Below are 26,356 nucleotides of genomic sequence, written 5' to 3' on the forward strand. Positions count from 1 at the left end.
TTTGGTTCTTGTAGCCGGCCCTGCTGCAGCTGATGCAGGACCTGAAGGATGAGGGCAACACCCTCTTCAAAGAGACCATGTATGACCTGGCCTGGATGCACTACCGCAATGCTCTGTTCGTGGCACGGATGCTGGAGATGCGGTTCTACTATGAAGTCAAAAAGGATTTCATCTCAACTCTCTTTTCAAACAGAGCTCTGTGTTGCTTGAAAAAGGTAAACTTTTGAAGCAAAATAAATACAGTGGAAACCTGATAAGTAAAATCTCAAGGGACTCGCCAAAATTGTTTACTTATCAGGTATTTTACTTATCCAAACTTATAAAAACCTGCAAATGACAACCACTAGTATATGCATGTATATGTATGCATATGTAACAATGAACAACTTATCAGGGCTGGCCTCCAGTTGTCAGTGTATTGTCAACTGCTTGACGCCAGCGAGCTGTAAGTAGGATGTTTGTTTAGCTGGAGACTGACACGACTGCCCCTCATGTCGGATCATGTGGTGATTGCTAATTTAGTTATCCAGTCTCTTTTGTTAAGGAATTTACTTCCAGGGACCGTGAGAAGACGTTTAGTTAAGCAGTATTGTTTACTTATCCGAGTTTAGTTAACCAGACTCTAATAGTGATAATTAATGAAGAAAGTTGCCGGGACCAAAGAAAAGTGTTTACTTATCAGGTCTGTTTAGTTAAGCGGTCTTTACTTAGGCGGTTTCCACTGTATTTTTCTCTGCACCCGATCCATACAATTCTGCCCTATATATTATATGCCCTTATCCACAAAATGCATTGAAAAATATTTTGAGGGTCTGGACAAACTGTAACCATACTCGATTAAATCTCCTGTCTTATGAACATGATGAGTGAATGCCTTAGCTAAGAAATATGCTGGACTAATCATGTCCAAGTCATGACACTTTGGTAGATTAGATTGGAAGTCTAGAGCATATTTCATCAAAAGGGTTGCACGATGATATTCATCATACTATAATCTTGATTAGGAGTAGAAAGTTTCTGTAAATAATTGCACAGGATCAGTAAATATCGTCTTTCTGTTAATATAGGAACTGTTTGAAGAAGCTGTGGCTGACTGTGATTCAGGTATGTAAGAGTCTTGACTTTCGACCTCATAGTGTTCAACTTATTTCAATAGAAGGATGCATTTAAAAGTTACTAGTATGTTTTGGGCATCTTTCACTAGACATCTGCACTGCTACCCCTTCTTACCATGATTTATCTAAGATCTTAGAATTAATAACTGGTTGGCAAATAGGGGAGGGGTTATGTTTTTGTTTAATTTTTTCAGAATTTGGTGGGGGGAAAGGGGTAATAATTTTAGAAAGATAAACAATTTATATGGCGAGGCAGTAGGTTTTAGGTTCAGGTCAGCAGTGTTAGAATGGCAAAATGTTGGGGGGTGTGTGTGTTGTTGGCAATAAAATTAGAAGAGTCGGTCGGGCGATGAGAAACACAAAAAAATATAAATGCTGCCCTAATATTAAACCAAGTCAACATAAACACCTGTTAAATATTGTGTTAAAATTTATGAACATGCTGAATTAGGATATTTTATATTACAATTTGGGAATATCTAGCATATCAGCATTTGCAGCAGACCAAAGGCTAATTTTCGGACACTGAGATATAAACCATGGTGTCATCATAATTTGTCACATTATTTTAATGTTACGTCACATATAATCTTGGAAATATGTTTAATATTTCAGCTATTAGGACTCAGCCAACCAATCTGAAGGCTTACTACCGCAAGGTGCAGGCTCTCAAGGCTCTACACAAGTACCAGGATGCTCTGCAGCTGGCGCAGACTGGATATGCAAAACAGCCCACAGTAAGGAAAACCTTTCCATTCTTTTACATTAACTTGACCTTTATGAGTGCTTGTAGGTTTGTATGCACTATGTTGCACCAGGGGTGGTGGGGTAGCCTAGTGGTTAAAGCATCCGCTTGTCGCGCTTAAGACCCGGGTTGAATTCCCCACATGGGTACAATGTGCAAAGCCCATTTCTGGTGTTCCCCGCTGTGATATTGCTTGAATATTGCTAGAAGCGGCGTAAAACTACTCACTCACTCACTCACACTCACTCACACTCACTCACTCACTCACTCACTCACTCACTCACTCACTCACTCACTCACTCACTCACTCACTCACTCACTCACTCACTCACTCACTCACTCACTCACTCACTCACTCACTCAGTTGCACCATGAAACAAAGGAATGTGTACTGATTTTCAGTGAAATTGCTGCTCTTGTTCCCAGAGAATACCTCTCACACAGGAGGCCAGGATGTGATGATTTCTTACATCTTACATCAGTTTGATTTTTTACTATTCCAGAAATAGAAATACTTTTTTTCTAGGTGTGCCTTTGGGCACCCGGAAAATATTTTAAACATGCCTTTAAGAAATCAAGTGTGCCCACATGTTTTTAGAATAAATGACTGTAGCAAGGATGATGATCTGTTGAAATTTATTGTTAGTAAACAACAAATGTAACCAGTTTTCTGTTATCACTGATATGTCTTCTGTTCAAGATGGCTTTCTTAAGCTTCATTTGTTCTGCTTTCCCAACACCTTTAATAGCTGAGAATTGTGTGACAGGTTTACTTGTTCAATATATCTAATATACACAATTTCCTCTTCAATAACCGAACTATCAGTACTCCCATCACTCTAAATGGAAAAATAACCAGATTTCTTTACATCAACCATCAAAATTCCAGTGATTTCCTGGGCGATAAAGTCAATAAATGTTTTTGCTTGTTTGTCATTTGCGTAAGTGTTTTGTTTTGGTTATTAAATGACTAAAGGTGTGCTATGTCTCTAAAAAATTAGGCATGCCATAAGGGCACCAGGAACATTTTTATCCATGCCATTTCAATATTTACCTTGCCATGGCACACTAGTATATGGGGCATTTCAAATCCTGTATTCTACTCATGTGGATAAACATATTTGATAGAATAGTTTACCTTCATTGAGAAAACATCTTTAAAGATGGAAAATGATGTCCATGGTGTGGTTGTACAAAGCGATCTTTGTGCTAAGGTGACAATAACTTGCATACCTTAAAGGTCACATGCAACGCAAAACACAACTTTGCAGATTCTGATACCTTTCAGTATGGACTTACAGTAACAAATTATCAAAAATGTAAATTCAACTTATAAAGTTGAAAAATAATGCCATGAAAAAAACCCTGCGAAATCAGAGTTCAAACGATTCACTAATTTCACCCCAGCACTGGGGTGAAAAGTGGTTTCAACAGCTGTATTGCCCAGGCGAGAAATACAAGAACTGGTGTTCAGAAGATGGAAAACTATCAATATGCCTAGCTTCAAACAAGATCTCGACAATGCCCTGGTACATCATGGGAACAGATCCGCTGATGAAAGTGTTGATCTGTACAATGAGGCATTGAAGGAAACTTTGGATAAGCATGCACCACAGGTATCAAAGAAAGTTACAATACACCAAAATGTCGCTTGGTACAATGACAACATACGCAATGAAAAACAGAAACGCAGAAAACTAGAACGACAAATGAGACGGACTGGACTTTCAATTCACAAACAGCTTTTCAATATCCAAAGGAATATGGTTACCTGTTTGATAGAAAACCAAGAATGCTATTTTGTTGAGCCTGGACCTAATGTTAAAGAGGTTTATCGAAAGTTCAAGAAAACAGATAAAGTTCTACCAACCTTTGATGCACTGGATGAACTTCGCAAACAAGTTTGCAAAGTACTTCAAAGAGAAAATTCAAGTTATAAGGACATGTTTGGAAAATCTCCAATCTGATACCTCGCCTGCATACAGCGAAGATATAGACTGTTATGACTTTTCCCCACTGGCCTTTTCCGGTGATACAACTGAAAAAGAAGGGGGTGAGATAATTAAGATGAGTCCGGGTAAATCATGTTCCCTAGACCCGTGCCAACATGGTTCCTAAAAGGAGTGCCATGACTCTGTTGCTCCTATCCTGATGCACACAATAAACACATCTTTCTCAGAAGGATCAGTGCCACTGTCAATGAAGGAAGCTCTTGTCAGTCCTCTCATAAAGAAGAGCCAGCTTGACTCTGAGATAATGAAGAACTACAGGCCAGTATCTAACCTGTCATTATTTCTCAAAACTCATGGAGCGTGTTGTTGCATCAAGACTCAAAGAGCACATGGAATCAAACTGCTTGTTTGAAGTTATGCAATCTGCATATCGGCAAGGGCACAGCACCGAGGCGTAGCTAGTTCGTGTGCAGAATGACTTATTGTGTGCTGTTGATTCTACAGGAGGAGCCATCCTAGTCTTACTGGACCTATCCGCCGCGTTTGACACGGTAGACCACAGCATCTTAATCTCCATCCTTGAACGTAGGATCAGGGTCACTGGTCTAGCGTTAAAGTGGATCAGGTCGTACTTATGAAACCGACATCAGTCAGTGTGTATTAATGGAACAATTTCGGAGAAGGAAGAACTTCAATTTGGAGTGCCTCAAGGGTCAGTCCTCGGTCCAATTCTGTTTGTCATTTATACATCACCACTTGGAGACATAGCCCGATCACACAACCTTGCTTTTCACTTGTACGCAGATGATACCCAACTCTACCTAGGTTTCAAGCCTCTGCAGTCGTCATCCTGCGATGCAGCATGTTCGGCAATTCAAAATTGTATTGCTGATATCCAAAAATGGATAACCAGACATTTCCTGAAGCTGAATCAAGACAAAACAGAAATGCTCATTCTCTGTTCAAGTTCAACACGACAAAGGTTGTCTTCAATAACACTCATAATTAATGAGTGTATCATTGAACCCACTGATCATGCTCGCAATCTTGGGGTGATATTTGACAGCACTATTAGCCTTGAAAAGCACGACAATAAAATGTGCAAGAATGCCTACTATTTCATCCGCAACATAGGCTTAATCAGGAAGTACATCAACCAGCAAACTGCTGCAACATTGATGCAAGCATATGTAGTATCTCGGTTGGACTATTGCAATGCTCTGCTGCAGGGGATTCCAGAATATCTTCTGAGCAAGTTACAGAGAGTCCAGAACTCAGCTGCCCGAGTTGTGACACGCACAAAGAAGACAGAGCATATAACACCTGTTCTGATCACATTACACTGGTTACCGATCCGACAACGTATCCATTACAAAATATTGATGTTCAAAGCCTTGCACACACAACCAGTTTATCTCTCAGACCTTGTGCAAGAATATCAACCAACACGCCATATGAGGTCATCACAACAACACATGTGCCAGACTGTAGTCAGCCGGACCAAGACATTTGGTGAAAGGTCTTTTCAGGTTGCCGGCCCAGCTTTGTGGAACAAATTACCCCTCTCTCTTCGATCAGTACAGACATTCAGTACTTTCAAATCCAGATTAAAAACTCATTTGTTCAGCATTGCATACGGAGTTCAGCAGCGCTCTTTAGCAGTCTTCTAAAGACTGGATATTAGCGCTATATAAATGTATATAAATGTAAATGTAAATGCAGTGATTAGGTTTGAACGGCTTGAAGCGGGAAGGCGACTCGTAAAAACACAGCAAGTGATGCGTGCAAGGATTATCGCTGTGGTCGCAGTTGGAGAACAAAAGATGTTTCTTGTGATAACAAGCATCTTTGGTCTGCAGTAATAAAAATACACTGGTCCCATACTTCTTATCCCCCCGCCGCGCATTTAGCGAGAAGCGGGGGATATAGCATTAGGCTCTGTCCGTCCGTACGAATTGGAATATCTTAACTACCGTTTCTTTTCATATTTGGTACCAAGGTTCATCACAGTATAAGAAAGGTCCAAGTCAGGTTTGGTGACCGTGACCTTCATTTCAAGGTCACAAGGGGACTTTAACGTTTTACCTAGATGTTAAGCTATCTCAAGAACCGTTAACTGGATTTTCTAAATATTCAATACCAAGCTTTATCTAGGGAAAGCGCAGGGCCCAGTCGATTTTGGTGACCTTAACATAATTTTCAAGGTCATAGCAACACTTTGAAGATTTCAGCATGTTAACCTGCATGTTAAGCTATCTCACGAACCGTTCCCTGGATTGTCTTCATATTCAATACAAGGCTTTATCTAGGGAAGGCGAGGGCCCAGTCGATTTTGGTGACCATTACATAATTTTCAAGGTCATGGCGACACTTTTCAGGATGTAAACCTGCATGTTAAGCTATCTCAAGAACCGTTCACTGGAGTTTCTTCATATTTGACACCAAGCTTCATCCAGGGAAGGTGCAGGGCCCAGTCGATTTTGGTGACCTTCACTTAATTTTCAAGGTCACAGAGACACTTTGAAGATTTCAGCATGTTAAATTGCATGTTAAGATTGTCAGCAAGATATCGCCAAAACTATTCACTGGATTTTCTTCATATTTGACACCAAGGCCCAACGCCCAGCCAAGTTTGGTGACCTTCACATAATTTTTAGGGTCACAACGACACTTTGAAGATTTCAGCATGTTAACCTGAATTGTCAGCAAGATATTTTAAGAACGGTTCACTGGATTTTCTTCATAGACTTTCAAGACTTCCCTTGAATGTTTTTCAATTAGCAATTTCTTTAGTACTAAAGTACTGTGGGAAATAGAAAAAAACTGTTTTTAGGCTGTTACTCTGTACCGGTATCCCTAAAATTTACACAACTGCAAACAGCAAATGTCGAAATAACCCACTTCGGCCTAACTTGGAATTCAGTGGGATGCGTAATAGAATATCCAGAAAAGCATGTTTACTCGTAAAATCAGGCAAAACTTAGAAAAAAATACGAATAGCTGCTGAAAACTATAGATCAGACTATAAATGGCAATTAGATTAGGCTCAGCCAGCCATGGCATGACACGGACCCGTCGACTCACCTGGCATGAAATGCACGTGCTGCCTACAGGCACAAGGGGTCATCTCAAAGATATTTTGTGCATGTTTTTCATGTAAGTGTTGACTATGCCTCATCTATTGCTTAACATCTTCACGTGTCTTTCTTTCATGAAGTTTATGTTGAGATATGTAAAGAGTATGATACCTGATAACCATAGAAAGCGTCATCATTATTGAATGTATTAGGTGGCATTGCCATGTACAGTATAATTGCCCTTAGATTAAAATTTGAGGGAAGTAAACCCAAGAATATTGCTTTGATTGATTTAACGTTTGGCTTATAATTTTTGTTTATTTGTTTTTTCTACTCGTTTTGCGAAAATCAATAAAGTGGATAAAATTTCACAGGAATTTTTTCCGTAATGCAGTAGTGCAGGGGTTCAGAAATGGCCTTACACCGATAGGAATCGCTTACTCTTAGCATTGTGCTCATTCCAATTAACTTGTAAGGAATTTAAAGTATTTTGTGTCACCTGACCAACAATTTTCAATGTATGGAACTTCATAATGATTGGTCACGCGTATTTCTGTCTAGAATCTTTCCTATCTTTTTTAAAAGTAATTTTTATAAAGTTATCATCTTTCACTAAGTAAGTGTTTTAAGTATTACACTTTTTAGGTCCAAATTACACTTTTTGACCTCCAGTATTACACTTAGGCCCCAAATAGGGTTGGCATCTCTGTTTATTCTAGGACCAGGCATTGAAGCCACATCTGTTTCAGCTATGACTAAGAAGTATTGATGGTGCATGGATTTAGTATCAAAAGAATTTTGTACATGAATGTAGCAAAACTTTATGGCATAAACATTTTCCCACTTGTCCATGTGTTTACAAATTACCGTGGAAATTATCAGTGAGAGGACATCCAAGCTCCAAGCAAGAGTGATGTCATCACATGTTGTGATCAAGTCACAAGCCAGAAATCAATTGTGAATGTCAGCAACACCCATACCGGTAAAAGTAAGTCCATGAGCTAATGACTGTACATGTATATGATAACTATGTCCATTTCTGGTGTTCCCCGCCGTGATGTTGCTGGAATATTGCTAAATGCGGCGTAAAACCAAACTTAGTCAGTCAGTCAGTAACTATGTCCATGACAAGAAGTGCAATTTCAGTTCACCAGTCTTTATGTATACGTATAGAGAGAATTTATTGCATAAAAGATCGCCACCAAGTTATAACGTAATGTCTTGTAAGATACACTGCTTCTTTTTGAGTGCCATATGTTTATTTATACCTCAAGAAATGGTGAGTGCTTCTTCTAAAGGGATATTCTTGTTTATATGAGAGGCCGTGGGGTAGCCTAGTGGCTAAATGTTGTCTTGTCACGCTGAAGACTCACGTTCGATTCCCCACATGGGTACAATGTGTGAAGCCCATTTCTTGTGTCTCTTCCACCCACACCCACACCCCACACAAATGTTCACAAAGTTGATGTTCCTGTTTTCTTGGCTTCCTTTATGAAATAGCTAATAATTTTGAAAAAGACAACTTTCCTTACAAGCAAGAAAAGGGCACCCAGTCCTTTTAGGCATAAGGAAATTTTGAACGAGTATTTTGTGGCTAGTCTGACCAACCTGTGTGCTATTTGGAATAAGTCTAATAGTGACATTAAACCCATCTCGCTCATTGATCAGTACTTCATTGTAACATCCTCATCGAGTTATGATGTCACTGTGTCCCAGGCCACTTGCTTATTCCTGGAATAGTCGAATGATTGGCAGGTCACTGTGACCTCACAGTATCATGAACCATGTACGTGATGTCATTGTCAGGGATAAAAATAAACATGGGAATACCAGTATCATTGTCCTGAGTTTATTTTTGGACCTGACACAGGTATGTTGTAATATGCTTCAACACCCCTGCATATTTTACATCAAATAGAACAGATTTCAAACATTTTAGCACCTATAACCGTTTCATCTCACTACTTCATAGATTGTAACAGCTGACATCTGTCATATGGATCTTAAAAAGTCATGGTGTCATTGAAGACAAAATTGTCATGGACTTCAACTGCATAGGGTTTCTTAACGAAATATGTCAGAACTGATTTACCTGTTAGTGTTTCTTAGTACATGTATTGTATATGGTGAGATATCATTCCAGTTACCGGTAATTCTAAGACTCACATTGTTCAGTACATAGTGATCTCCCAATCTCTTCACCCATGTCAATTTGTTAGCTCAGCATATTCAATTACTGTGCAGCTCTTGAGAAAATCGATCCCACAAAGACATACCTGTGAAAAGAGCATGACTGGGTCATCATGACTTTTACCTGTTTGGGTTTACTGTAGAACAGTATAATCAGTCTAGTATGTACAAGCTTGATATGGTGAGATATGATGTGACTTGTTGTAATCAGTGTTGAAGTCACCTCATTTCAGCAGGTGACACGTTCAGGGTGTCGGTAAATATGTTGTAGATATAACTGTGTGTGTGTCAACTTTCATTATTTATACCCCCGCTACGAAGTAACGGGGGTATATAGCGTTCATTCTGTCCGTCCGTCCGTCCGTCCCGAAACTTTGTCCGGAGCATATCTCTTAAAGTTTACATGCTAGGTTCACCAAACTTCACACACATAGTAATCATTACCCATTTATGTGCCTTTTGCTATTTTAATTTTTTTTCAGAATTTAGTTTTTTTGCTGTTTCCATGGAAACATGATTTAGGCTGTGACTATGAGGATGTCATCTTGTCCGGAGCAGATCTTCCAAACTATACATGCTAGCTTCATCAAACTTGGTACACATATCAAGCATGATCCCTAAATGTGCCTTTTGGGGTTTACATCCAGATATGAATTGTATTTTTTGCTGTTTCCATGGAAACATGACTTAGTGCCAAATATGTTTGATTATTTTGTCCAGAGCATATCTCTTAAAGTTTACATGCTAGGTTCATGCTAGGTTCATGCTAGGTACATGCAAAATGTATTTGATGGTGACCTGACCACGGCATATCATCGCAACTATACATGCTAGGTTCACCAAACTTAATACACAAGTTAATCATGACCCACAGATATGCCATGTGCTAAAAAAAATAGCAATCTTCATCTACGTCCATTGTGTGCAACATGACACACTCAAGTTCAATTACATGTCAGGTTTCCACGGAAAACACAAAAAAATCTAGTTTCCATAAATTATTACCGTAATCAGTACATGCCAAAACTATTATCTAACATTTATATAAAGTTTAGTAGAGTCAAAGAGAAAGTCTTGTGAGCTGCTGATCCTTGTGACATTATATATATCAATATCAGTCATTTCCATGTCCCAAAGTGGGAAGCGGGGGTATGTGAGCTTTGCTCACTTCTACACTTGTTTATTACCTGTATACAGCCTGTGTCAATTCTTTCTAGCTTACGAAGTGAGACCTGAAGCATTAGTTATATGGACTAGGTTAAACTGATCTCACACATGCTATACTAGACGACATTTTATTGGACTTGAGCTTTAGGATAGTTCCTGGAATGGCGCCCTCTGTCGACAGCTTGTAGGTGATATCTGTCACTAGAGCTTCTCTTAGAAGTAATTTTTCTAAAACAGGGACATAGTTTTGTCCCTTAATTCACACATTTGATACAAGACATGACATATATACTCCCCATCAAAAGTTTAGACTCACTAGTGGAAATGTAGCCACTTCAGTCAACTGTTCTGAACTTGATTTTGCAAAATATTCCATTCAGTTTAAAGGTACTGTTTATACATGAACTAATGTATTGTAAAACAGATTTGTAACGTTGAAAAGATTATTGTCATGAGTTCAGTAAATGATGAAACTCAGTGTAAAATGGCGAATTCTTAACAAAACTTTACACCAAAACGCAGCTGTTCACATGAACAATATTTGAACATGCCTTTTAGCAATTTGATGCATGATCTTCGTACAAATCATCTGCATAAAGTTTGCAGTTGGTCCCCCCCCAAGTTAGTGGAGAAATTCATCTTTCATGTAATATATATGAATAACATAGTGAGTGCTTTAGGTGTCTAAACTTTTGATGGGTATCATAGTATATTGTTTCTTAATTAGGCTGCAGCTACACCAAGTTCAAGGAAAACTGATTTCTATGGATAGTCAGCTTCTTTATTGCAATGAGTGCGACGTTTCGGTGTAGGTACTAACACCATTATCAAGCAAGTGATACAACAATTTGAAGCAAGGAGAATATATACATAGCTGCATAGTGAGTATATACAATTAACAAGGTTGATGTACATTGGATATTTGATAAGTGATTACAGCAGAGGAGGTTGATGTACAGAGTGATTGATTGTGATTAGAGTTGAGTTTATACAATTGATGAGTTGACGTACCCTGACCATGCCATCCTATGGAACAACATTGATATCCTAGAAATCAACCGACAAGACTACAAAATTAGGAAACTCCTTGAAGCCATAAACATCCAACACCACAACCCCACCATGAATCGAGATCAAGGTTATTTCATCACTTCAGCCTATCACCACCTAATCAAAGACCACCACCAGTAATCCTTCCCTACCTCCTTTGTCCATCTGGCTTCCATGCTCCCCCCTTTGTGCTTGTAATCACAACTAGTGTACTTCAACCTACTCACTTATCATTGTACGTCAAGTCATCAATTGTATAAACTCAACTCTAATCACAATCAATCACTCTGTACATCAACCTCCTCTGCTGTAATCACTTATCAAATATCCAATGTACATCAACCTTGTTAATTGTATATACTCACTATGCAGCTATGTATATATTCTCCTTGCTTCAAATTGTTGTATCACTTGCTTGATAACGGTGTTAGTACCTACACCGAAACGTCGCACTCATTGCAATAAAGAAGTTGACTATCCATAGAAATCAGTTTTCTTTCATCTTCACAACTTCTAAAATGCCTCTCAAAGAAATTACACGAAGTTCATTGAAAGTTTCTACTTCACTTAGCTTTTCTACCTTTCCTTCGTGTCATCATGGTAAGGGACCGTTCATAATTTATGGCTTTAGGGGGTGGGGTGATTTTTAGGGGGTTCACCCATTTTGTTCTGGGAGGTAGGGGGTCATCGATTTTGTACGTTTCTAGGGGGTCAGCAACTTTGTACACAAAAATATTAAAAATTATTATTTAAAAATATGGAAAGGGGGGGGGTCATTGATTTTGTACATGACATGCAGGGGGTCACCTACTTTGTACATAAATTATGGGGGGGGTCTTTCACATTGTACATGTTTCTCCACAAAAATCATCACACACCCCTAGCCATAAATTATGAACGGTCCCTAAGATGCATTATGTGAGGCATATAGTGTGCAGAGGTGTGCAGTATTTCTGTTATACAACAGTTTGAAATACTAGTGAGTACATATGATGTTTGAAAAATACTGGTACATTGCATATATATAAATCATTGATCGTCATCTTGCTTGGAAAGTTTATATAAGGAAAACAAATGACAAGTTGAACTGAATTTAAAAGATGCGTGAAACGAATAACTGATCTCTTGTGACCGGTTTCCTGTGTAAAATCGGGATCGGGTGGTCAGGCTCACTGACTTGGTGGACACATGTTATCGGTTCCCAATTGCGCAGATCGATGCTCATGTTGTTGATCACTGGATTGTCTGGTCCAGACTCGATCTTTACAGACCGCCGCCATATAGCTGGAATATTGCTGAGTGCGGCGTAAAACTCAACTCACTCACTCCTGTGTAAAATGTGTGTGTTAATTTAGCCATTGTGATATAGCAACATCCAACAAAATACTGTAGGTGTAAAAAATGCAAGACGAGGGAGGGGGAGAAATGGTTTCAGGTATTTTCATTCAGGCCCATAACAAAAGAACATATGCAATATGGTGCATGATCAAATCATTATTGCAATACACTTTAATTTACTTTAAAACAAAATTGAGGCAGTTACCCTCACCATACTGGAGTCGTTTGAAGGAGAAACCAGTTTGGTGTTTTCAGGACCCTGTCTACTGTATTTGTGTAAGTGTGACAGCACTGTTCTGATTGGACCATTTGTGATGTTCAGCCAATGATGCTTTACCATGATAGAGGTAAAAGTAACTAGACCTCTGGTGTCAAAGATACTTCAGTCTTGCGGGTATGATTACATCTGGAGAGAACAAAATGTAACAGCACCAGAGCATTTCTTATATGATTTAACTCAAAGGCTAAAACTAGTAAAAGATATGTATTTTGAAAAGTGGTACTCTTCACTATGTTTACACAATAAGCTAAATCATTACTTTTGTTTTAAATCATTCATTCTTACTGAAAAATACCTTTTAGACATTAATGTTAAGAAATTCCGAACAGCACTAGCCCGTTTCAGATGTAGTTCTCGTGATCTTCTAATAGAAAATTGTAGACATTTGGGGATACCAGGGGAAAAACTGATTGTGTAAATATTGTACTTTTCAGGAGGTAGAAGATGAATACCATTTCTTGCTTGTTTGTCCATTGTATGCAAATACCAGAAAAGAATACATAAAGAAATATTTCTATTTGAACCCCCGAATAGACAAATTGTATACACTCATGTCATCCCAAAATTAGTGATGTGACGATTCATCGATACACATCGATGCATCGATCCATAGGCCGCCGATACAGTGAATCGATACAGAGTTTTACATTGTGGTATATCCTGATACGATACTTCAAATGGGCCATGATACATCGATGTTTTACTTTGAATATTGCCGAATCCCAATATCTGTCAAGAAAGACTTACTTTTGTTTAATGATTAAAATGTATGCATACTTATTTTCCCTTCATAAGTTTCTTGGAAATTCTTGTGTCAGGAACTGTGTCAAATATAGCGCTCGCATTTTATTAACATTCACAAAGTCCATGTATAAACGTAATTATCTCATTTCCGAATGAACATTGAAAAACGCTGGCGGAATTTGACGAAATACTTTCAAGTGGTTTTGTTTTGATCTTAAGGTGTTTTATAGTTGGTGTTAGAATTAGGTTTTAGTATCGGGATACGTATCGTATCGCCACCCTTGTATCGGGATTCGTATTGTATCGCAGCTTCAGTGCACAATACTTTGGCAATATATCATCGTGACTAAAATTTTAGTATCGTGATGCATCGCATGGCAGGTTGTATGCCAATACCAGCACTACTCAAAATCACACAGTCACAAAATACCTTGCAATGTATATATATCATGCGATGAATATCAGATCCTCTGCACTACAGATGTGATATTTACAATATATTCATTTCTTTTGCACCCTCTGCTACTGTATGTAAAAATGTACTATAGGCCTAAGGCCTTTTCAGTACAGTAAATAAAGATTGATTAATTGAAAGGCTCTACTATAGTACTGTCGGAAATAGAAAAAAAACTGTTTTTAGGCTGTTAACTCTGTATCCCTAAAATTGACACAATTGCAAATAGCATATGTTGAAATAACCCACTTCGGCCTAACTGGGCGTTCAGTGGGATGCGTAATACGAAATCCAGAAAAGCATGTTTACTCATAAAATCGTGCAAAACTTAGAAAAAATACGAATAGCTGCTGAAACAATAGATCAGACTATAGATGGCAATTAGGTCGCTCAGCTAGGTATGACGACGGACCGTCGACTCACCTGGCATGAAATGCACGTGCTGCCTACAGGCACAAGGGGTCATCTCAAAGATATTTTGTGCTTTTTCATGTGTGTTGACTATGCCTCATCTATTGATTAACATCTTACGTGTCTTTCCTTCATAAAGTTTATGTTGAGATATGTAAGAGAGTATGATAGCCGAAAACCATAGAAACGCATCGTAGTATATAGGTGGCATGACCACCCGAAGATCGACAGGACTGGATATTATTTGTAAATTGTTCTGATGTGCCGTGTACCTTCCCAGTATAATTGCCCTAAAGGATTATCTTATCTTAGCTGATATCTCTATCCCCAAGCCCGACCCCAGGTTTTGCTTTTGAGGCGACCCCTCCTATCTGTTTCTTTTCATAGTGACAGTGAGACTGCATGGTAGCTACATCCTACGTCAGCTATCGTTTATAATGAATCTACGTCTAATTTCAAGTTGGGCATTTAAAAAGTGTCCTTTGTAATACAATACAGAGGCCCAGATAAGCTGCGTATCCGGGTAAAATATGCATATAAAATTTCCAATTACGCATTGAAAAATAATTATTGCGTACCAATTACGCATTTAAAATGTTAGATTCGCAAAAAGTTTAAAACTAATGCGTACGGAATATATTTATAAAGCGTTTGCGTAATGAAAAAGACATCGATTGCTATCAAGTTGTACTGTTAGTATAGGACAAGTGTTGTACTGTCAGTATAGGATGAGTGATTTTTTATGAAATAATTTCCATTATATTTAAGTTGGTTTTGATTAGGTATGACATAAGGCAGGACATACCTGTTTAGTAAACTTACTCAATGACATAATACTTAGGTGAGTAAAATGACTGAAATACGCACATATTTGATTGAAAGCAGTGGGTAACGGAAAATGAAATACCCACTCAACATTCATAATACCCACTCCAAAAAAATACAGTGGGTACAGTACCCACATGAGCAAAATCTTATCTGGAGCTCTGACAATATCGTTGCACGCTAATTTGCATAAAGCCATGGTCTGTTCCAAATAAGTCTTTTTGGACTTAGAAAAAAAACGCATTGCTCATTTCTGCACTAATTTCCCCTCAGGAAAGTCCTCTTTCTCCGTTTCCTATCTCTCTACCACTGAGACTGTAGTTAGGCCGAACTTAGTTTAACAGATATTTCACACTTTCACATATCAACTATATCAATTGTAGAGATAAATGAGAAAATACAGTTTTTTTCTATTTCCGACAGTACTTTAGTGAATTTGGATACATCAGGCAGAGAATGTCAAGACGTTGACATTTATAATTGAAACAGCTGACCAATTGATATAGATTTGTTTGGGTTTTTTTTTTGTGACAGTCATTGAGTCCCATAATGGTATGAAATAATAAAATGTACCTTAAAGTGTCCAATGTCCCAATGAGCGTTAATATTATGCACCTATCAACAAATTATTTCGAGAATACAGGTTTTCAGAAAAGATCCCCAATATTCTATGCTGGTCGTAAGAGGTAACAAAATAAATCACTGTTGTCAGACGGTTAATAGCATGTCCATGAACATAAATTTTGTGGATTGATGCTCATAGTATCGACCATTGGTTATCCAGTCCAGACTCAACTATAAATAGAATGCTGTTTTTGTACTGCTGAGTGCTCCTTTAATCCACAAACTATGTAAGTGTATGCCTCAACTTCTCTGCTTCACATGGGTACAATGTGTGAAGCCCATTCCTGGTGTCCCCCGACGTGATATTGCTAAAAGTGGCGTAAAACTAAAATCACTCACTCACTCTCTGCTTCAGGTATTCAAGGATCTGCTGGACGAGCTGCAGGTCTTGTGTCAACAACCGTCCCCAGCTGCACCTAGGAAGACATCGCAGGTGTCCATTAATGATGCTAAACCTGCAGCCAAAACAGAGGTTGATAATGAATGGCTTCAGGGCACAAATGCCTTGAAAGCAGAGAAGGTTAGTTGATACTTGACTTGGGTTTGTCGGATCTCTTGGGTCTATACTATTGTTGTCAGTCAACCTTTAACCTCCAGCTCTTAGTTTCATGGAAGATATGGTGTTGGATTTGCTTAAACACAGTTTAACACTTTTAATCTCCACGCTAATTGACCAGGTTAAATTCTGACGCTGGTTCCAGTTTCCAATATTGACTAAACTTATATTCAAAGGTCTTTCAGATAAATGATGGCACCAGAATATTATTGAGCAGAGTGTGACCTAGGTTTTCATACAGGGTCATGATCTAGGACATTGACTAAATATCTCAGTTGGTATTTATATGGAAGAATGTTCAACTTAAGGATATGACATGCCTGTTTATCTCAGTTGGTATTTATATGGAAGAATGTTCAATTGAAGGATATGACATGCCTATTTATCTCAGTTGGTATTTATATGGAAGAATGTTAAACTTAAGGATATGACATGCCTATTTATCTCAGTTGGTATTTATATGGAAGAATGTTCAATTGAAGGATATGACATGCCTATTTATCTCAGTTGGTATTTATATGGAAGAATGTTAAACTGAAGGATATGACATGCCTATTTATCTCAGTTGGTATTTATATGGAAGAATGTTCAATTGAAGGATATGACATGCCTATTTATCTCAGTTGGTATTTATATGGAAGAATGTTAAACTGAAGGATATGACATGCCTGTTTATCTCAGTTGGTATTTATATGGAAGAATGTTCAATTGAAGGATATGACATGCCTGTTTATCTCAGTTGGTATTTATATGGAAGAATGTTCAATTGAAGGATATGACATGCCTATTTATCTCAGTTGGTATTTATATGGAAGAATGTTCAATTGAAGGATATGACATGCCTGTTTATCTCAGTTGGTATTTATATGGAAGAATGTTCAACTTAAGGATATGACATGCCTGTTTATCTCAGTTGGTATTTATATGGAAGAATGTTCAATTATATGGAAGAATGTTCAATTATAGGATATGACATGCCTATTTATTTCTATTATTATTGTTGTTTGTTGTTGCTGTCATTATTATTACCCAAAATCACAGACATCTCTCTCAAGTAAAATTTGGATTTTCACCAAATTAGAAGAGTTCTGATTTGTTGCTAATTATTAGAACAATATGATATATTTTTGTGATCTTTATTCATCAGCAAAGAGAAGTGGCAGTTGCAAAGATGCCGAAGAAAAAGAAAGGTAAGTTGCATCTATTTCAACTTGATACATGCTGAAGTAATAGCTCAGCATTTGGTGGTTTTTCGGTAAGGCCTTAAAAAAAGGCTTGTGGTTCCGATTTCCCGACCAACCCTTAATATTCCCGCTGAGCCTAACAATTTTACTCACCACATAATAAATTAAATTTATTTTCTGACACATAAGTAATGTAAAAATATTTTGCAAAAAACAACAACCCTACCTACCTACCCTAGTTCTGAAATGTCGGAAATCGGAACCACAACATTTATTTTTTGGGGCCTAAGGGTGGAACAATATTGCAATGTCATGAGATATGTATTGTGATACATAGGTAACGATACAATGTCACAATATGCATATCTTTTACTGGATTATCTGGTCCTGACTAGATTATTTACAAGATGTCATATTGCTTCGATGTTGATGACTTCAGTTGTTAAACCGCACTGACTGTCAGACATGTTAGAGATTTGCTAGACACTAGTATAGTACTGTACACACTTCCCATCAGCAATGTGTACAGCAGGTACAGTAAACTACTTCTATAACGAACTCAAAGGAACCACTCATCTTAGTTCATTATAGCCATAGTTCGTTTTAAGCATTTCAACAAAATATTCAGCAAGTGTCAGGGACAAATATACATTTTGTTATATTATACGTTTTGTTATATCCGTTTCGTCATTATAATGTCTTGACTATAAACAGTTTATTGTATGGGGGCGGTGGGGTAGCGTAATGGTTAAAGCATTGGCTCGTCACGCCGAAGACCCGGGTTCGAATCCCCACATGGGCACAATGTGTGAAGCCCATTTCTGGTGTCCCCCCGCCGTGATGTTGCTGGAATATTGCTAAAAGCGGCGTAAAACCAAACTTAGTCAGTCAGTCAGTCAGTCAGTCTATTGTATGACACTGCTGTATGTTCACAGCTAACAAGTCAAACGGTGTGAAGAGTGCACCTGTACAGACCCCCGCCCACTCAGTGGAGAAGGAGAGTACCACTGATGAATCGGATGGAGATTCAAGTGACCTCGGGGAGGACGAGAAGTTTGTTAAGCAGCTTCAGAGTGTGCGGACCAATGTGAAAAAAGCCGCTCCGTTTAAGATCACCCAGCCTAAAGTGCCTAAGGAGGAGGAAGCATGGGCGTCCCCGCTACTCCCCCGACACTGGAGGAGACATGATGCCCTTCGAAGCCTTCACGAAGGTGGGACCAATAGGATCCAAGGTGGGTGCTTCAGATTTTGTAGCTCACACTTTCTGACATAATATGGGTCCGTGGAGTAGCCAAGTGGTTAAAGCATCGCATTCCCCTCAAGGGTACAATATGTGAAGCCCATTTCTGGTGATCCTCGTCGTCATATTGATGAGATATTGATAACAGTGCCGTAAAACTAAACTCGCTCACTCTTAACATGATACAGGGACATCGGTTGCTTGGGTGTCTAAGACCCGTATCACTTGTTCCATGTAAAGCTGACTCACCATAATGATGCTGATTCATAAGTCAGGGATTGAAAATGCTTAATGTCTGTCCTTTTGGCCGAAGCCGACTGTAAAACCTCTCAGACCCACAGCTTTTGTTTTCTGCAGGTCCTTATTGCCGACAGCTTTTTCATCCCCAATAACTAAGACTATTATTTCCATATTAAGATATAGGGCCAACATGTTCTGATCAGGACCCACAACTTTTTATGGTTCTGGGTTTTTAGGGCCTGCAGCTTTTCGGGGTAAAGGGTAAACATTAGGGCTGCAACAAATACACTATGTGGCGAATATGATACGTATCATGAACATTGGGTAACGAATACGAATAATTATTCATGAATACAATATTGTAGTTAAGTGATTGATGCACAATATGGAACGCCCTTGTTGACAGTTTTGATTTGTCACAGCAATAACCAGTGATCTCATGACACTCAAATTTGGTATGTAATAGTTTTAGTCGACAGTACCATGTGTGGCCTTGGCAAACTAACATGACTTGCGCTACTGCAAGGCTAGTACATGTTCCATTCTTGATTATCTCACTTTGGAAAGGACATAAGGGTTCAAGTAAAACATGCTCCCTTAAAAAAATTGTAAATATTCGTTAATAATCGGTTCTGGTGACCACAAATAATGAATTGAATTCATGAAGGGCTACGGTTCGATTCACCGAACATGCGAGTTAATCGTTACAGCCTTAGTAAACATTGCTACCTTCTGTATATCACCATGTTCAACGTGACGTTTTCGTACATAGGATTAGAGGGGTCAGATTGGTGGGGTGGGATGTGTGATGGGGGTGGGCATCACCTTATGTATGGGGTAGAATATCACTGTTCTCCTAGCTGTATCACTTGGTAATCAAGTCTCCAAAGTGATCGCCAATCTTGCAGTCAATCATCACTTTGCTAGGTCCTAACTCGTAGTTAGTGCTACTTGAATGGTGTGCAAATCAAGTAGCATATCACTAATGATCAAGTTAATGTGTGTTGTAAATTGTCTTTCCCATGCTTTGCTCTCACTCCACTAGTGGTGTCTCCGATTAATTGAAATAATCGAAGATTGGTCGAAGTGACCAAACAACCAAGCAATCGATCACATTTTCTCATAATCGAACACAAACGATTTTGGAACTGCTGTTTTTGTCTTTGAAACACTTAACGACAATACATATTTTCGAAGTTGTCATGGCCTGAAAACTTGTTTAATTCTTAGAAAACTCACTTCACTAACTGAAAAGTCATGGCTGAATATTTCTTGAAGACTCCAGGAAGTTTATGTTCATGATATATTATTCATCTCTTTAAAAGTAGCAAGTTGCATCATGTTATACATATCTGCAATAACAACCTGGAGAGGAAAATCTGAAAAATGACGCTTACCAATTTTTTTGGATGATTGTTCGTTGGTAATGAAGCAATCATCAATTGTGAGATTTCAACCAATGCCCAACACTACACTCCACCCATAAGATCAGTTGGGTCAGTTCTTCAGTAACCCATGCTGGTCATCAGAAGCAACCGACCCGTGAAGGTCCGGGTTAGAATATTGATCTTCAGTAACCCATGCTTGTCGTAAGAGGCGACTAATGGGATCGGGTGGTCAGGCTCGCTGACTTGGTTGACCATGTCATCGGTTCCCCATTGCACAGATCGATGCTCATGCTCTTGATCACTGGATTGTCTGGTCCAGACTCGATTATTTACAGACCACCGCCATATGGTTGGAATATTTCTGAGTGCGGCGTAAAACTAACCTCACTCATAAGAAGCAACCAATTGGATCAGGTGACCAGGCTCCCTGACCTAGTTGATGTATGTTATAGTGTCCCAATTGCGTAGATTGATGTTCATGCTGTTGATCACTGGAATGTCTGGTCCAGACTGGTTACAGACCTCTGTCATATAGCTGGAATATTGCTGAGTGCGGCATTAAACACAAAACAAACCCACTTGTATTCCATCTCACTGTTTATGTTGTCAGGCTACTGCAGTGGCTCCGACGATGGGACTAGATGATTTTGGGGCTCCAGGTAAGTAACACTGACACAGTTTGGACCGGTGTTCACAAGTACCCGTAGACATTTCTTCTGACATGATGTTGTATTGGAGACACTTGGCTTTAATTAGCTGTATCCATGTTAAAGATGTTTTAACTTTCGTAATGTTCTTTTCTGTAACACAAGCATCATGATTTATTTGTTCTTCATCATGTGTAGCGTCTTGGTTTCAGGGAGGATGGCAGAAACACGTGCCGGCTCTGTCTCGCGTGCCAGCCCAGACAGAAGATCTCCCAAACCTGCTGCTAAAACACCTCAGATTGAAATAGACTGGCCACTGAAAGATGAATTTGACTTCCAGTTAGCGTGTAAAGTCTGTTTCCAGAAGATTGGAGAGGGGGTCAAAGGTTATGTTTATAAGCCATTCCGACACAACTGCTTGAAGAACTTTTTTCTAATTAGACTTAAGGATAAGGAGAACTTGAACTGGTTGAAAGTTCGATCCCGAGCAGAGTCCCAGATCCATCGCAATGCCAACTACAAGATTTGTCAGCAGTTCCAGAACTCAGTGCCATGTCGTGTAGGGGAAGAGCGCTGTACCTTTCCACATCACTGGCCAGAAGTTCGACTCTGGGGCATGGACAGGGAGGGCAAGTTTATCATTACAGAATTTGTGGAGCATCTTAAAAAGATTGGAGTTGGTGAGCTTTAATTTGAATTCTAGTCAACACCAAAAAGCTTCCTCCCTCAGCCCTTCTCTCCTCGGCCCTCCCTCCTTCACTCCTCCTTCCTTCAGCCCTCGGCCCTTTTTCCTTGTCTCCCTCCCTCCCTTGGCTCCTCCCTTCTTTGACCCTCCTCCTACAGCCCTCTCTCCCTCAGCGCCCTTCTCTCCTTTTCGCCCTTCCTCCTTCCAGCCCTTCCTCCCTCCTCTCAGCCCTTCTCCCTTCAGCCCTCCCTCCTTCAGCCCCCTGTCTCCCTCAGCCCTTCTCTCCTTTTGCCCCTCCCTCCTTCAGCCCTCTCCTCTCTCTCTCCTTCCCTTCTCTCCTTTTGCCCCTCCCTCCTTCAGCCCTCCTCCCTCAGCCCTTCTCTCTCCTTCGCCCTCTCTCCCTCAGCCCTCTCTCCTTCAGCCCTCTCCTCTCCAGCCCCTCCCTCCTTCAGCCCTCTCTCCCTCGGCCCCTCCCTCCTTCAGCCCTCTTTCCCTCGGCCCCTCTCTCCTTTTGCCCTCCCTCCTTCAGCCCTCTCCTTTGGCCCCTCCCTCCCTTCAGCCCTTTCTTTCCCTCTTCCCCTCTCTCCTTTTCCCTCTCCCTCCTTCAGCCCTCTTTCCCTCAGCCCCTCTCTCCTTTGCCCTTCCCTCCTTCCAGCCCTCTCCTTTGGCCCTCCCTCCTTCAGCCCTCTCTTCCCTCGTCCCCTCTCTCTCCTTTGCCCTTCCCTCCTTCAGCCCTCTCCTTTGGCCCCTCCCTCCTTCAGCCCCTCCCTCCTTCAGCCCTCTCTCCCTCAGCCCCTCTCTCATTTGCCCCTCCCTCCTTCCAGCCCTCTCTCCCTGGGACCCTCTCTCCTTCCTCTCTCCCTCGGCCCCTCTCTCTCCTTTACCCTTCCCTCCTTCAGCCTCTCTCTCGGCCCCTCTCCTTTTCCTACCTCCTTCAGCCCTCTCTCCCTCGGCCCATCTCCTTTGCCCTTCCCTCCTTCAGCCCCTCTCCATCGGCCCCTCCCTCCTTCAGCCCTCCCTCCTTCTGGTCTCCCCTTTTCCCTCCTTCTTCAGCCCTTTCTCCTTTGCCCTTCCCTCCTTCAGCCCTCTCTCTCGGCCCCTCTCTCCTTCAGCCTCCCCTACCTCCTTCAGCCCTCTCCCTCGGCCCATCTCCTTAGCTTCCTTCCTCCTTCAGCCCTCTCTCCTTTGCCCTTCCCTCCTTCAGCCCCCTCTCTCTCGGCCCCTCTCTCCTTTCGCCCCTACCTCCTTCAGCCCTCTCTCCCTCCGGCCCATCTCCTTGCCCTTCCCTCCTTCAGCCCTCTCTCCATCGGCCCCTCTCTCCTTTGCCCGTCCCTCCTTCAGCCCTCTCTCCCTTGGCCCCTCTCTTCTTTGCCCTTTCTCCCTCAGCCCCTCTCTCCTTTCGCCCCTTCCCTCCTTCAGCCCTCTCTCCTTTTGCCCCTCCCTCCTTCAGCCCTCTCCCCCTCGGCCCCTCTCTCCTTTCGCCCCTCCTTCTGGATGTAACATTAACTCACTCAGAGTGTTTAATATTGAGGGATGTCTTGTGTTCTACGAGGTTTGCTTTTTGAAAGAATTTTGGATCCAGTTAAATGTTAAAAATTCTTCCAACATAAGATCAAGAATGTTTGAATTTACATCAAAAGTAGCTAAAGCAATAAGCCCAAAGTCATCCATGAAGTTGTTCATTTTCACGTTTAACATTTGTCTAAGACAAACCCCATGGAATTCTATTTTAGCACACAATTCAGTGTTGTAATTGTTCTATGTACTTGCAGACACCAGCATTGGCAGAGTGCCAGCTTCATCGGTCACTGACCTCAGCCAGAAGCATGTCATCCCAGGAATGAACTACCAGACAGCTACCCCGACTGCTCAAGCGAAACCAGTGCCTGCTGGCCCTACCCACATGCCATCAGCCCCACCTCCATCCAGGCAATCTCCCCTGATAACTAAACAACCTGCTGTCGGTATACCACTAATTCCAGGCAGTGCTATGATGCAACAACCCCAACAATTCACCATCCACCCCCTAACTTTTCAGTTCCACCCCCCAACATTCGAGGACCCCCACCAGGTATGACAAGTCCTATTGCTTACGCACCCCCCGAAGAATACAGACCACCTGCAGCTACACATCCAGATGGAGATGCAGGCTCGAGGGTTAAGATGGATAATCCTATAGCAGAGACTTATGAGTTCAAGGTCATGTGTAAGATGTGTTTGTGTTACAACAATTTCCCAGGCCGGTATATCTACAGCCCCCACCCCCACTTGTGTGAAGAGAACCTCCTGGCCATGAGGGGGCGGCAGGGAAACAATCCCTGGTACCGGGTGCGGGAACGGAAGAATCACCGTGAATTCCCCGGGAACTATGTCATTTGTAACAGTGTCACGTACAATCGGATTGATTGGTGTCACTATGGAGAGGAAAACTGCAGTTTTGCCCACAACATCATCGAACAGATTCTATGGACTTTGGAAAAAGATGGAGGCAATTTTAATGTGACCGAGTTCATCATGCAGAATCGGTCCTCAAGTAAGAACAGAGGTTTCTCTCTCAATGAAATCCTCTCCAAACATGGTGGTTACTTTGCCTTCATCTGCCGCAACTGCTACTACAGCCAACCCCCAATGATAGCTACAGAAGGTGGTAGTGGATTCTGCAAGGGAATGTTCAAACATCCATGGCAGTCAGGCTCTGTTCTGGCCCACTTTGCTCCAGATGGGGCTGTTACAGTCATCAACAGCAGAGGATTCCTACACAAAACAGCCTTCTTTAAAATCTGCAGATGGCTTCTTTTCTGTCGAAACTTGTTTCTGGGAACCTGTCGTTTTGCCCACAGCATGGTGGAGCGAGATGTATGGATGCTGGAGCGTGATACTGGAATGAGCAGAAAGGAGATTGTCCAGGAGTCTGACATCCTGACCAGTCGAAACCATGCAGCAGAACCACCTCTGCCGCCTGGGCTCTCTACAGACACTCGACGTCCGCCTCCAAAAACAACAGCAGCAACAGCACCGACGAGGACTGCAACGCCACCACCATCAGCAGCAGGACCTGGTGACTGCCCTTACAACGTTCAGATCATCTGTGGAATATGCTGGAAGAAGGGAGCCAGAAGCACCCAAGACGGAAACAAGGACAGATGCAGCAAGTTGCACAACCTGTGGCACCAGATTCGCATGTTCCAGGTTCTCCCAAGCTTGAAAGAGATTCGGCCTCTCCCAAGGAAGATCCCCACCAACTACCACTTCATTATCTGCAAGTATGTGAGAGAGAAGAAGAAGTGTGACTACAACCTGGGAGGGCCATGTCAGTTTGCACACGGGGAAGAGGAACTGGAGATCTGGAAATGGATGTGCAAAAATAATGGTAATTAGGAATATTAATTCTGCCAAGTATTGTATAAGTTTCTTTATTGTAGTGTGTGTATCCATTAATATTGATTGGTTTATGTTTTTGAACACTGTTTGCCTCCTTCAAAGAAAGTGGAATACAGTGAAAACATGACACACTCACTCACTACAGTCTCCCTGATAGTGATAATAATTAATTATATTGATCATATTCATAATAAGCACTGAGCAGCGTTAATACTGTGTCAAATGGGCAAAAGAACAAAACTTGAAAAAATTATTCGGTCCTGAATTAAGTTCAGTATACAAATAACTACGCACCTAAAAAATCATCTGATAGATGATTCAAAACCATAAGGTTGCACATACCAAATGAAGAGTACGTTCGTACATGGCAGAGATGCCAAGCCTTCCGATTTTCAAATGCAAAATCTGCTCTCCAATTTGTCTTTAAAAAACTCAGAAGTTCAGAAATTGTTTTTACAGTATACAATTTCATAAGTCACCAGTGATATATTTGAGTCGTCATCAGGTAAAGCATTTGGAAGCTTAGCATGTGATCCTTTGGGTATGTTGCATGTTATTGAGGATAAATTTTCACATAGTTTTTCCAAATACATGTGGACCGCCTCCGTGGTGTAGTGGTTAGAGCGTCCGCCCGGAGAGCGGAAGGTCGCGGGTTCAATCCCCGACCGCGTCTTACCAAAAAGACGTTAAAATATGGTACTTGTTGGTCCCTGCCTGGCGCTCTGCATTAATGGGTACAACAAGGACTGGTCGGCTAGAAGTCAGTATAATGTGTCTGAGTGGGGTATTCATGCTTCACTGCGGCATGGTATCTCAGTGGGCTAGCACTATAAAACCAGCTTCAGTCTGGGCTAGTACAAGCAGCCGCACATACACATCCACACGCATGCACGTCGTCATATGAGCAATATATTCTCAAGCACAACCTAAAACCCAATTTCACCTCACCTCACCGAATGCATGTCATGGCCCATATGTATGTGAGACCCATTCGCACTTGCCCCCAACTCGCACCTTTCGGTGCTCAGGCCTGGCTTTTAGGCAGGCATGGCTCTACTGTCAT

The 26,356-nt window shown here is 40.9% G+C and overlaps 1 protein-coding gene and 1 long non-coding RNA gene across 2 annotated transcripts in view; one reads left to right on the forward strand and one right to left on the reverse strand.

Annotated features, from left to right (window-relative positions):
- Positions 1-26,356, forward strand: part of LOC124259857 (helicase with zinc finger domain 2-like) — a 68,796-nt gene that overhangs the window by 5,521 nt on the left and 36,919 nt on the right. The window contains 11 exon segments of the mRNA XM_046694073.1: positions 15-215; positions 1,068-1,104; positions 1,731-1,852; positions 16,328-16,492; positions 17,676-17,718; positions 18,648-18,944; positions 20,642-20,688; positions 21,191-21,239; positions 21,440-21,907; positions 23,685-23,983; positions 23,986-25,282. Coding sequence (XP_046550029.1) covers positions 15-215; positions 1,068-1,104; positions 1,731-1,852; positions 16,328-16,492; positions 17,676-17,718; positions 18,648-18,944; positions 20,642-20,688; positions 21,191-21,239; positions 21,440-21,907; positions 23,685-23,983; positions 23,986-25,282 — 3,025 coding nt within the window.
- Positions 5,705-6,107, reverse strand: LOC124259863. Its single transcript, XR_006893938.1, has 2 exons — positions 6,074-6,107; positions 5,705-5,781 (listed from the first exon to the last, which is right to left on the reverse strand). It is a non-coding gene; the product is annotated as an uncharacterized LOC124259863 (long non-coding RNA).

Source organism: Haliotis rubra, unplaced genomic scaffold, assembly GCF_003918875.1.
Source record: "Haliotis rubra isolate DU_JTF1 unplaced genomic scaffold, ASM391887v1 Scf74, whole genome shotgun sequence".
NCBI classification, from domain to species: domain Eukaryota; kingdom Metazoa; phylum Mollusca; class Gastropoda; order Lepetellida; family Haliotidae; genus Haliotis; species Haliotis rubra.